The 13,093-nt window shown below is 43.0% G+C and overlaps 1 protein-coding gene across 7 annotated transcripts in view; it reads right to left on the bottom strand.

The window, feature by feature from the left end:
• Nucleotides 1-334: 334 nt before the first annotated feature.
• Nucleotides 335-13,093, bottom strand: part of SEMA6D (semaphorin 6D) — a 55,262-nt gene continuing 42,503 nt past the window's right edge. For 2 of the 7 annotated variants that reach the window (XM_045822990.1, XM_045822991.1), the window contains exons 8-19: nt 12,630-12,749; nt 11,857-11,945; nt 10,923-11,140; nt 10,682-10,813; nt 10,200-10,355; nt 9,934-10,107; nt 8,556-8,696; nt 8,382-8,462; nt 7,852-7,952; nt 7,413-7,469; nt 5,757-5,921; nt 335-4,023 (exon numbers count right to left, since the gene is read on the bottom strand). In XM_045822990.1, coding sequence (XP_045678946.1) covers nt 2,735-4,023; nt 5,757-5,921; nt 7,413-7,469; nt 7,852-7,952; nt 8,382-8,462; nt 8,556-8,696; nt 9,934-10,107; nt 10,200-10,355; nt 10,682-10,813; nt 10,923-11,140; nt 11,857-11,945; nt 12,630-12,749 — 2,723 coding nt within the window. In that variant the 3' untranslated portion in view covers nt 335-2,734. The remainder of the gene's footprint in view (nt 4,024-5,756; nt 5,922-7,412; nt 7,470-7,851; nt 7,953-8,381; nt 8,463-8,555; nt 8,697-9,933; nt 10,108-10,199; nt 10,356-10,681; nt 10,814-10,922; nt 11,141-11,856; nt 11,946-12,629; nt 12,750-13,093) is intronic. The other 5 variants (XM_045822992.1, XM_045822993.1, XM_045822994.1 and 2 more) reach the window with 5 other exon arrangements.

The following is a 13,093-nucleotide window of genomic DNA, read 5'->3' as shown; positions in this document are numbered from 1 at the left end:
ATGACATTGAAAAAAGTGGGAATAGATATCATGCATTTTAAACCTGTTTGAACTAGATAAGTGGACACGTGTGCCACCAGCGTGTCTGCCTGCAGTGCTGACTGTTGGTGCAACACCGTTCATCTGGTGTCCGGAACCGTGTCTCAGTGTTTCGGGGCTGCCCGTCAGGGCCAGCCTCCCGAAAACGGGGGTGCAACCCTGCTGGGCGGCAGACAGTCCAGACAAGAATATTTTGGTAGGTTTTTTTATAAAAAGAAACTCTCACTGCTGTTGACTCAAAACATTTTGAAAACATGATATGTTACAAACCTCTTCAATATCAAAAGGCAGGATATAATGATTTATATATTTATTTTGACTTTACATGCGGTGTTAAAAACCCAAAGTACATATTATTTACACTTCCACAATACAAGTTTACAAGATATCTATACATGTTAAAGTACTCTATAAAACAGTATAGAGCCACTTCACTTTAGGGTTACTCTTTATGCCGTAACATTAAAAAAGATACAATCTGTGTTTACCTTTGCACAAATGGATAAAGCATTTAAAAATTAAATTAACAGGATAGAGACTAGATTCCATGTTAGAAATTTCAACATAAATACTGATAGAACTCACATTACAAACTACAAGGCAGCACAATGTTACAAAATGTTACCCGGGGACCACACAGAGTTACTGTTCTGTTTTCCGCTCGCCGGGATTAATACGGGTAAGGTGAACGCAAACACGTTTGTCAGCGGTGGACTGAGCAATGTTTACTGTTGGTTGGTTTAATTTATTATTAATCTGTAATATTTTAGTTGCAAAGCTGAAGTGTTTCAAGAACAGAAGTTTTAGCTTTTGCGCTTCCAGAGATCTCAGGGCATCACATTCTTTATAAAACAATATTCTCAAAGGAAAAGAATATAACTGTATCAGTATTCTACATTTTGTATAAAAATGCTCTGGTCTTCTGTCACTCACCCATCTTCCCCCAAGTAATGTCTAGCATCAGCGTCATCACAAGACATCGGTTCAACTGATTCGTCTGACTAAGTCAGGAGTGCTCCCCTGCCTGGGTGCTGTCTAGATCGGGGCCAATTAACCGAGGTGTGATGCTCAGCAGACTGACTGAAATGGTCACTGGGGCTGCCCATCAACAACTGTAAGTGGCTTCTGCAAAGCTACGAATAAATGACGCTGTGGTTCTCCAGGGGTCACGTGACCCTGGAAACCTCATTTGACTTCACATTCTCGCCGTTGCATCCTTAGGAAAGCAGGAGTGGAATGTCTGTCATGGCAAAGGACGTAATGCTGCTATTTGGGTGGAGTGTTTTACAATGGATTGCTCTAGGTTGTTTGTTAGGATTTTTTAAAAAGTCTTTTCAGGTGCTGGTTGAAAAACATTTACAACTGGCACTCAGTAAATGATGTGCTATACTGGAAACACTTGACATTTTAGTACTTCTATCATTCTCATGAATAAGGCACAAAATGCACAGATTCAGGTAAACTCACATGTAATATTTACAGTATTTTGTCATTACCTGCATGACTTAGGAGAAAAGTCTCCCATAACACGACACAGATGACGTGATTGCACCACTGTTAGGTTTTAATAGGCTAGTGTCTGTTAAGCCAATCACAATTCTTTTCACATTTCCTTCTTTTGTCTTTTTTCTTTTAATTTAAATCTTGGCAGTGGGAGGAGTTAAAGGAAGACACATTTGACCACATGGGAAAAACCAAACACAATAAAAATAAAACCATATTAGTGTATCCAAGGTTAAATAGAGTGACTCAGGCTTGAATTCACAGTGGACAGGTAAATTTTACTACTGTAAAACACCGTGGGATAAATCAAGGATACCTCTCAACCTCTCTATCTCCTTAAGCTGGCAAGACTGTAATAAAAGTTTTAACGCATAGCAGCACACAATTACTTAGAACTCATATTCTGGCATTGGGTACCCCATCAGTCAATCATATGGATGGTCAAATCAGCCTTGATTTTCTTTCTTTCTCAAAGCTGAACCCAATGGACCATTGTGGGAAGTACTTGTTGTCTCTTATTCAGTCACGCTCCGTGTAAACAACTCCATAGCACAAAAAGACGCAATGGGCACCTAAACAAATCCTAGTGGGCACAGAACACACACACACACTCACGCACACACACGCACCACAGTTCATTGGTGGCATGAAAAAAATGCCCCACACAGAAAAAAATGCTACAGTTTGGGTCAGAGACTGAATTTTTAGCAGATTGTTTGGTAATCTACAAGTTTGTTTCTTTGAGACGTTACCATTGTTTTTGACACTTGTGCAAGAGGCAAGGTGAATGCATACATAGTAAAATGTTCACATTGAATGGGAAGACCACACACAATGGCAGTCTAAATGGAACCCATTTTCAAGTATTTGCTCACAGACTCTTCTGCGCACTGCATCAGCTCTTTATACCAGGGAGGTAAGGTAGCCCCGAGGGGCGCTCCCTCTCTTTAGCTTCAAACAAAAGAAATGGAATGGCCAGCACCTTCCTTTGTTTTCACGCAAGTACACAGAAGCCTCGTTGCAGTAGCTACACGTGGCAAGTTCTGATGTTGCCAAAGCTAGAAAGAGTTTCTTTGGCCGCTTGGTTCTCTTAAAAGACAAGTAAGTCTCTTATCTTAAGGTACCCTCACAACATCATCCTCTCAACAACACGGACAGGATAAAGCCACATGGGGAATAGCACACATGAGGCCTAGTACGTGTATTTGTTCAGTGGCCTGACAGACGTTGTTTGAGGAGTAAATGAAGGCTTTGGTGGCACGTCAGGTTTTAAGGACGGTGTCCTCTTTAGCCCCGTCCTAGGAAGGGTGCCATTACTGGTGTAGCTGCTCTGTCTGGAAAGGGAAGGCTGCAGGTGAACACTCACTGGTGTCCCCTGAATGTAGTCCACCTTCGCTCCTGTTGGTGTGGACATGTACCCGCCACGGTTCATGCTCGGCTGTCTAGACAACAAAACACCATTTGGTGAGTTTAAGTTTTTAGGCATAGCAGATATGGAGTGCCTCTGGGATGAATTTTTGTGGTAACCTCTTTGTCTTTCCAGAGAAGTCATTGGGACTCCAGGGGTGCTGGGGACATCCACTCGCTTGGTTGGGCTGTTTCTGGGGAGAGTTGAAGGAGGAGAGTAGAGTGATGCCTCCCGGTTAGGGACCTTGGGAGGGACCTCGGACATCGGTCCCACAGGGTCCAGCATGAGGGTCTGGTGGGCCATTTGGATGTCTCCCATGATGGCTTTGGGGTTACTATTTGGGTCATTTAGATGCTTCAGGAGGTCATTGAGGGTATTTCTGGAATCCACAGAACGCCGGTGATCTCTTTTACTGGATGACTTCGTGAGAGGGTGGTCAACATGTTGAAGCTTTTTCTCAGCTTTGTGAGCATTGGAGTTTGAAAAAGACGTGTTGTAGTCATGGGTAGCATTAGGGAGCACAATGGCACTGGGGATGTGCCCGTGGCTTAATGGGGAGTGGGGTGGAGGGCTGGAAGGGAAAAACTGGGGGGTCTCTTTCCTGGAAGCTCCATGGCCATGGGCCTTGTCTGAGTGGCTCTTCATGGCTTGCAGGGTCTTCTGGTGCAGCACAGGTGTAGACTCGGGCGTGGGAAGAGCAGCCAGCTCTGGAGGTTGGCCTCGATGGTCCATTACCATGGACTTAGTGTCGCCAGTGGGTGGCAGCTCCTTCCGACTGGTTAGCAGGTTGCTATACAATTTGGGAGAATCAATATTCTGCTGATATTCCTTGACCGGGCTGTCAAAGAGACCATTCAGTTTCGCGAAACTTCCACTGGAGTCTGTGCAGGACTGGGCAGATTCTGCATCTTTGTGAATCTTTCTGTTTTTCCGAACGAACATGTCGCGATAGCAGTATACGGCCACACCTGCAATGAATGCGCCCAAAACAAACGCAGCAAAGACACATGTGATGAGGACATTCATGTGGACCATCTGATTGGACTCCCCAGACTGCACTTCCCATCGCACACCTGCAACAGACACAGGGAAAGAGTCTGACTGGGGTGCTTTGCAAAAAGGTATCAGCCAGCAAATGGCTTCCACTGAGCCGACACTACCTTTACATGGTCTGTATGCTTAGCTTGGAGGGTCAGGTAAACTCTAAGATTCCATATATTTTTTTTTCTTTCATCACAATACAATCCCCACAGACATCTGAGATTAGGATAACTCTAATCTCCCACTAACCTAAATTATCTGTCTTTTCTCTCCAACCCCTTTTAAACAGTTGTGATATAACATCAGAAATTTTAAGAGTTTCTACCCAAAAATTAGAATGAAAAAGAGTGTATTTTCTAAATGACCTGTTTTAAACTCACGGAGTGTTTCACCTCATGGTTTCCTCCTAATTCATAAATCAGCATTAAAGGGCAGCAGCTAGGATTAGGGAAATGTATGAATTGGCATACACATATATTATGCTAATATAATTATGCTAATACAATTTTGCTACCTTAACTGGAATAAAAACATGTAATTTGTTCACAAACTAAAAGCATCTGCTTGGTCATTGTTAGCTACAAACACATACTTTTGTGTTTGCTTTGATTTTTTTTTCCATTCCATTTTGGGGTGAAGCAGTCTTGAATTGCCTGCTGTGAAAGAAATCTAAACAGTCTAAGGAAATACTCCTTTGTATTAGTTAAGGAAGATGACTCAAATATCTTAAGATATTTAGAAATATTTAAGTTAGGCTAGAGGAAGAGTGAATTAGTTTTCATTACTGGAATTTTTAATGCAACCACAGACATCTAACAGTCACCCACAGAAATGTTAGTTTAAGAGGTATCAGGTCTGTTACATGCTATCAACACAGCTATCCCAGAGTAAGGTAAGTCAGAGGGATTTGGAAGATTTGGTTGCTTTAAGTTAGTACTAAGGCCTTTGAATGTTAGTTGTTTTTCACCAGTGTCCAGGGTTATGTAATCCATTTTGAAAGACAAAGAAAGAAAAGTAGAAATGGTACTACTAAAAAAACAAAACAAAGCAGAAAGAATGATTATAAAATTGTTTACAATGAAAATACATAAAACCAAAATCAACAGATGTAAAACATAAATGACAAGACACTGTCATAGAAACTGACTGGAAACCTGATCCCATAGTTTAATAAGCTCTAAAGTATAGATTTTTTCCCCTGTACTAATCTATCTAATAAGCCTACTCCATAGGCAGCTATGTTGTAACTGCTTCTATTATGGGTTGAAAAGGATAGTTTTGGATAAACACTGTAATATTTTATCGCTTGTGGCATTCAAGCAACTCAGCACCTCACCTATCCTCTTCACATGCATTTTGAACTACAGCTAAACAAAAGACTGGGAAGGGCTCTTTGGCAAAACATCTGATATCTGGATATCTGCAATTAACAAGTTTTGTTCTTGGACCTGGTTGAGTGACCCTTGGAATTATGATATCCAGAAGTCTAGTCCAGCTCCTTCAGACAGAAATCAACAGATTAGATTGTCTGAGTGGCTGCTTCACTACCCTTTCTTCAATACCTTTCCACCTCCCTCGTCTTTTAAGGAACGCACTCCAGTGCATCACAGAACACCCAGTGCCCGCGGCCAGTGCAAGTGGTGGGAACACGAGCAGAAGCTCCTTTCTGGTTCCATCATGCAGGGCCCTCAGTCCTTAGGTTCCCAGAGATAGGCGGGATCAGGTTTCCAGTCAGTGAGAGGTGATTTCCCTGGTGAGGCCTTACCCTTTGGGATACCTGATAAATGATCAGTAAAATCAGAAGTGTTTGGGTCATCTTGAACTACAAATTTCCGGGAGCTCGTCAATTTAGGTCTCCAGGTATCAATCACTTTAGGTGTGATTTCTGGGATACTTGCTGTGGTAACAGAAGATGAAGATACCTCCATGTCTGTGGTGGCAAACAGATGTTTATTAATGTGGGTCATGCCAGCAGAGTTTTCTGACTGGTCTGTTGCATTTTTAAGTACAGTTGTAAGTTAAATTTCCTGAGAGAGCCTGTTCCAAGATTTCATCAAAACACATCCTCAGAGACTACACCAAATCCTCTTCTCACAAGGGAAAAATAAAAACTAAACATTAACAGCTATATTAAGTTGTATTAAGCTATATTAAGCAGATTTCAAAATGAACAATACCCAAAACACTCCCTTGGAAAGAAGCCCCTGTGGTGACCCATGACGCCTGTGGAAAAGTTAACTCTAATCCCAAAGATTAATCACTATTTTTCTCCTCCTTTTCTGAGACAACATCATTTCATTTCTTTTTGTGTACATTTTTCAAGCACTTCCATAGACGGGGGGAGACCTGTATTTCTTCACTGGGGAGCCTAAGTGTAACTTCATCAGAAGGCAGCTGGGGGAGTCCGCGTCAACACTTGCTTTGGGACCCAACAGACTGCTGCCTATGTCGTCCTGCTTTGCCAGGGCCCCCGTCCACCTGTAGATTATTCACTGCACTGAGGGCTCACTGTCCACGGTAAAGCACCAAAGCAGGGATGAACCTTGCCCGTGCCTTCCAAAATGCCTGGGGAGTTTCTTCCAAAGAGTTAGCAGCAACTCATGCAAAACAAATGGCATTTACAAGCTCAATTAGGATGTTCTGATACATAAATCTACTGTCCCATCCCCCCACCCCACCCCTGAGGAATGAAACTGCTGGTTTTAGAAGCAGCAATAGGATTGGGAGGGACTTAACCTCTTAACATGCCTATTACTGACATTTTCCCTTAAGATGTAAGCGTATGATTTTAGGTTAAAACTCCAGAGACCCCAATTCAGCCTGGTGTAATGGTCATAGATGAGGACTCCAAAACAGATACAGACAGAGGGGTGTGGGGAGCCCACTGAGCAACTTACTACATCAGAAACCAGCTTTACTCAATCAGGTTTTTCACACCACGGAGACCACAACACTCAAAAATTTCCCAGGATTACCGCAAACCATTCAAAAAAGATCTCTAAAATGTATAAATACACATTTTGGGGAAATGTGTATTTGTTTACTAAGTCTGAGGAAAGGTGAGGAGAGGAAGGGGAAAATAATGAAATCCTGCCATCCATTAAATGTAGATGGCCAGAGGGAGCATTCACGATGCACAGGGGGAGGAGAAAGCTCGGGTGGATGCGTGCAGCTGGAATGTGGTCTATGTTAATCCACTTGCTTTTCCTTAGAGGATGTGCCTTGGCCAATGATGGACTGTTAACATGCTCCACAGGGTGAAGTACTGAGCAGGAAAAAGTCTTTGGTACCATCAGTGGGATTATGAGTCAAAGCACAAAAATGATGGGCTGCCACACTGCGCAAAAGGAGGGGAGGAGGGGCTGAAAATGCTGAACTGAAGGAAAGAAAAGGTTAATTCAAAAAAATTAAAAAAACTAACCAGATGTTGGACCGCCAAATATTTTGTAATCTGGTGTAGTTGAAGTAGGCAAAATTTCTAAAAGAATTAAAGGAACAAGTAATCAGTAAAAAGTAACCAAAAGAAAGCAAAAATGTATGAGTTCCAATTAACTAAAAAAGTCAAAAAGAAACAACTATAAATGAAAAGATTAATCTACTGGTTAGACTACCTTTCTCTAGATTTCCTACAAAATTGTAAATGGTGAAGAAAAAAAAAGTAAGATTCTCTAAGGAAAAAAAAAAGTTAAGATTCTTCTCTACTGTATCCCCATGACCAAACAGCTCGGCTTTGGCGAAGTTTAAGTTAAATGCTAGGTGGCATGTGTCCTGTGTCATTAAAAGGCTGGTTGTAAAATAATGTTCACGTGCAAATGTGGTCAAAAAGAAATGCCAGGAGGGCAAGGAAGACTGGGTCTTACCATGGCAGTCCCCTAGCTGGGCCGTGTTGCCGTGTTCGGTGTCTTGCTCATATCCTCCAGCGCTGTGGTTATGGAAAGCAAAGAAGTCTTCAGTTAACAGCCTTCATAGGAACACAAGTGACAACCAGAGCAGAACCAAAAACACAAGTCGATTAGTAGTTAGAACAGGCAAAGAGAAAAAAATGGACATTTCAACATAGCTGGGTAAGTTGAGTACGTCTGTTAAATGTTTGGTGACAGGAATGTTTCAGAAAGCAGAAGAGAGCTGCCTATTTCTCACAGGTATTCTACTGCCTATCATCTCCCTGCCTTCCCACAGCTCCAGATTTCCCTTTTCTTTTTTTACTTCAGCAACAACATCAACAACAACAAAAGGCAAGACAGAGAGAAAGAAAGAAAAAGAAAAGGAAAAACAGGGGGGAAAATAAAGGTAGCGCTATTGGAAGTTTTCTAAAATTTCTAGCTTTAGAGACCTGAGAAGGATAGGAGCAGATGTGGAGATCTCGGCTGACGCGACAAAGTGTACTTACAACATCCCTTGGGTGACTCTACCACAGGCCCCCTGGCTTAACAACCAGCCACAGTATGGGTCCCGAGATGCAATACAAGACCTGTATAAAAGCAGAGAACGTAAGTTGGATTTTCTCATCATCCAAGGTCTTAATGCTGCAAGACCCAGGGTAAGAACAGAAACATCAACTTACTTTTTACATGATCCGTAACGCTCACAGCGACTGAGGGGGATGCGGATAACGCAGCTGGAGAACGCCACGTACAAAGTGTGATGATCTTTATCCAACTGCAATGAGATGACCTTTTTGTCCTCCTCATTCTCAGCGTTACACCTGTATTGTAGGAGACAATTTGAAGCCATACGTTTAGTAAGTCAAAAGCTGCATGAAGTATACCAGGCAAGCAGGGTTTGCTTTTTGCAATTACTGAGAGCTGGGGAGGCCATAAGGCATGTTTTCAGTAGCAAACCAGGCAAGCACAAAGTTTGGGAAGTAATAATTATGTGATTCATCTTGTACTGCTCTGCATGGTTAGTTAAATTTCAGGCTGGATAAAAGGTTTTTTTTTTTAAGATTGTTTTCCCATTCTGATGATTGAAGGAAATTATATTTGTGAAGACCATGTTGGACTACAGGGTGGGGCGGAAAGGGTAACATTTTAATGCATTTATTTTATTTTTTATCCTTACTCAAGGACAGTTTTTTTCATTACTTTTAGAGAGGGAGGAAGAAAAAGAGAGAGAGCCCTGACTGGTGTGGCTGAGTGGGTTGGGCGTTATCCCACAAACCAAGGGGTCATTGGTTTGATTCTCACTCAGGGCACACACCTGGGCTGTAGGTCATGTCCCCAGTTGGGGGTGTAGAGAGGCAACCGATGGGTGTTTCTCTTCCTATCTTTCTCCCTCCCTTCCCCTCTCTCTAAAAATAAATAAATAAAATCTTTTTTTAAAAAGAGAGCGAGCAGCATTGAAGTGAGTAAGAAATATTGACTGTTGCTTACTTGTACGTGCCTGACCCACAATCGAACCCATGACCCTTCGGCCTGAGGGATGATGCTCCAACCAACTGAGCCACAGCAGCCATGGCTGTTTTAAAACATTTAAATCCTCCTGTGCTAGATGTTTCTGGGATCTCTCCTTAGTCTCTTGCTCCATTTCTCTCATCTATTTCTTGTTTGTTTTAAAGATCTAAATAATCTTTCATATCAATGGTTGGAAAAACTGCATTCTGTATGTGGGTATATGTGTGTGCCTACAACTATCAGCTGTGTGTAGCATCCCAAAATTTATCTGCAAGGTAGGAAGGGTGGTGGTAAAATGCTCTCCACTTCCACAGGTGAAATAAAAGGGCTGAATTATTTTTAAACTCATCAACTGACCATCTCCAAGCCCCATTAGACTCAGGGAGAAAACAAACCCAGGATTTATTTCAGTGAGAAGAAAGAAAAAACCCAAAACACTAATATGCCAAACCACTGCTAATTTAGAGGGCTGAAAGGAAATGACTGGATAAAATAAACTCCGGAAATTTTTGAGCAGTGCTGAAGAGCATTCTCGTAAAATATACGTACTTTGCATGGTTGTATGCTTCAATCTCTTCCAGTAATACACTGTCATTCAAAGAGAAAGAACTCGTCTTTGCCAAAATTTTAAGTACCACGCCAGCTTCTGAGCCAACGAAGATGACAGTGTGGTTCTGGTATGGTCCGGCAGAATGGTCAACAGCGACGGCGGTCAGTCTGTACCTGGCGGACGAGACAAGCCAAGTCAGAGCGTGAGGCCAACAAGACGGGAAGGTACTGGATGGGAGTGGGCCACCCTTTCCACTCAGCCTCACCTGATCCGAGTCTTTGTGAACCACGGCTCCTCTGCAATGGGTGGGACGGCAGAGTCCATCAGGGGGTGGGACTTGATGAACGACAGGGTCTCATCAGGGAAGTCAATAGAGGTTTTATAAGCTTCAGCAAGGCCATGCTTTGCACAACAGCCAGGCCTGAAAGGAAAACAGTGTTTTTTCCCCCTGCATCACAAATTGTATCTAAGGAATATGTAAGTGTCCATTCTGAAAGAAGAGGTCAAGAGTAAAAGAAGAGTAAGTGAAAACCAAAGAGCAATGCCATTTCCCCGACTCCAGCAGGTTTTCCACGCTCCTGCTCACAGGGGCATGCTGCCTGCCTGCCTGCCTGCCATGCTGCACAGGGACCCCTTCCCAGTGTGGGCGTTGCCCCTGTCTGCTCTCTGAGGATGGATGCCCCCAGAGGCCAGATGGTTTTCGCTAAAGACGAAAACCCTTTCGTACAAAGATGCTTTTGTCTTTACCTTGGCTTTGGTACTTTGTCTTCTGGGACTGCTGTCCAAACCGAATCTGGAGTTTTTTGTTCTTTAAATCGTCCTTTGAATACTTTCTCAATGTCATCCATGCTAAATGCACAGACGGCAGAACCAGGAATGCTGCAAAAGGGGGAAACCATCAGAAAACCATCAGGCGACAACAGGCCTGTTCTCGGGTCCCACAAGCACAGACAGAATGTTGCTGGAGGTGCCCAGGATTGGTTCTCACCTGTTGAGCTGTGTGGTGAACACCCCGACCACGGTGGGGATGCCATTGATTTGTATTATGTCTGTGATCGACTGCAGAACATCAAAGTAGAAAAACGAATCTCCAGGGACAGAGCAGTTAAGCCGAGCCTTCAGGAATGACGTCCAGTGTTTCTCCAGGACCCGTTGGGAGCCACCCATATCGTTTTTACATATGCGGGCCACACGGGAATAGACAGCCTGCCCGCGGGACGAAACAGGGCGAGGGGTGATGAGCATGGAGGGGGAAGGAAAGCCAAAAGCTGCTGTTTGTGGGAGGGACAAAACATGCTACAGCTATATCTGGCTTGAAAGAATCTAGCCATCTTGTCTGTAGGGATCTGTAGACTAAGCATGTAAAAGAGATCTACCTGTGAGGAAAAAGGGCCGTTTTCCTGTTCTGCCAAACAAGCTCCCCAAGAAGGGAGCCACGCACTGCCTGGCTGAATGGAAACCATTCCTGCACTTGGTCTTGCACTTCACTTCCCCTATTGATAATGAAATGTGCCATCCGTAAGCCTGGCATAGCAGTAACTGCAACTCACGTGGGCTTTTACCGAAGCACTCAAAATTGAACAAAGGCCTCTACTTCCATCCTGCCTTTGACACAGAGAAACAATAAACTATCAAGGGACTGCTAAAGAGTTAAAGAAGCATCCCAAGCTCAAGGGTGCCTGGAGAGCACTCTCTGCAGAGACTGGAAAAATGAAACCGTCTCAAGGTCCAAGGCTGCTGTTCCCATTCAGGTCATTGTTCAGGTGTTTTTCAGCAATTATTCTCATGATAAGCTACTCGCCTCTGCACGTGGCCCTAAATGCAGTGAGTGCTGGAGAACATGCAGAGACCATATCTCTGCCACAGTGGGCTCAATTCCATGTGATGAAAGTCCACAATACAAGTCGGGCACATATACTTGCCTTGCCTAAGTTATTATGTTCCACAGCAATTTCTCGAAAGAAGAAATAGACATAGTTTCCATATTCTATGGCATGAAGAAAGTGTGGCTCTGGAAGAAAAATTACAGACAAACTGGTTCTGAAAGGGTAATCAATTAGTGTACGGCCCTGACTGCTAGGCATGACTGACAGACGTCACACAGCTACATGCAAGCCGAGGAGAACTGCGATGCGCCGATGAGTCTGAGGAGTCCCGACCTGGGTGACTTGAAGCTCCAGGGACAGCGGGGTCTTCAATGTCAGCTAATGGGCTATAAAAGACCTACTGGGAATTGAACTACAGCAAAGGCCTTCGTTTCAACAGATTAACTCATTAATCTATTTAACTAGGGAAGGAAGCCTCTTTCATTGGGAATTTTTTTAAAATCTTGAATTCTAGACTCCAAAGAATAAAATGATTCTGCAGATATGACCTAATCAATTCTCACTGTTGACTTTTCAGGATAAGTAGATGAGAGTGGGCAAGGAATGCTGTGTGCATTGAGAGTTTGGCAAATTGGCACACTGAAATGGGATCTCTTTTTTTTTTGAGGTCATCTAAGATAAAATCCTAGATGAATCTACTTTCTTGCCTTGGCTACAGGTGTCTTCATTCCCTGTCAATGCCTCTGTTCACAACCAAAGCTGCTTATACCTGGTCTAAATAAACAATATAAAGTCATGCATGGGACCTCCTGACGCCCACAGCTCCTGTTCCCACCTGGCCATCCCACAACACTGCTCTTTGTAGGTACCTTTTATCCATTTGGAGTCATATTTTATTGTACGAAGGGCAGATCCATCGCCCATGCTTCGATAAATAACAGCATCACTGGCCAAGAAGTCAGCCACTGTGGCAGAATACAGCTTCCCATCTGAAACCAAAGTTATAATTTGAGTAAAAGAATCATGATTATCCTGCAGTGTGTTGCCCTAGGTAGTGCATTATGCTCTCTGGAGTGCTTCTGCCCATTATCCCTCTATATAGAAAAAAAGCTAAACCTAATGCTCACAGTCAGCCTGTAACAGGATGGCCCATAATATTACTTAATTTTATAATTGAAGAATCTAAGCATCAAAAAAGTTAAGCAACATATTCAGAGTCACTGGCCTAGGTAACAACAGAACCAAGTGTCAGAATACTGTATTGTCATATGCTTACTTTTAATTCTTTTTTGGAAAATTTTCCATAGTTTTTAGATGTTGAAACACCTATATT

The sequence above is a fragment of the Phyllostomus hastatus genome, unplaced genomic scaffold (genome assembly GCF_019186645.2).
Source record: "Phyllostomus hastatus isolate PE091 unplaced genomic scaffold, TTU_PhHast_1.1 phas_scaffold_501, whole genome shotgun sequence".
NCBI lineage: Eukaryota > Metazoa > Chordata > Mammalia > Chiroptera > Phyllostomidae > Phyllostomus > Phyllostomus hastatus.
The sequence above is the reverse complement of the archived record's forward strand: the minus strand, read 5'-3'. Positions and strand labels throughout refer to the sequence as shown.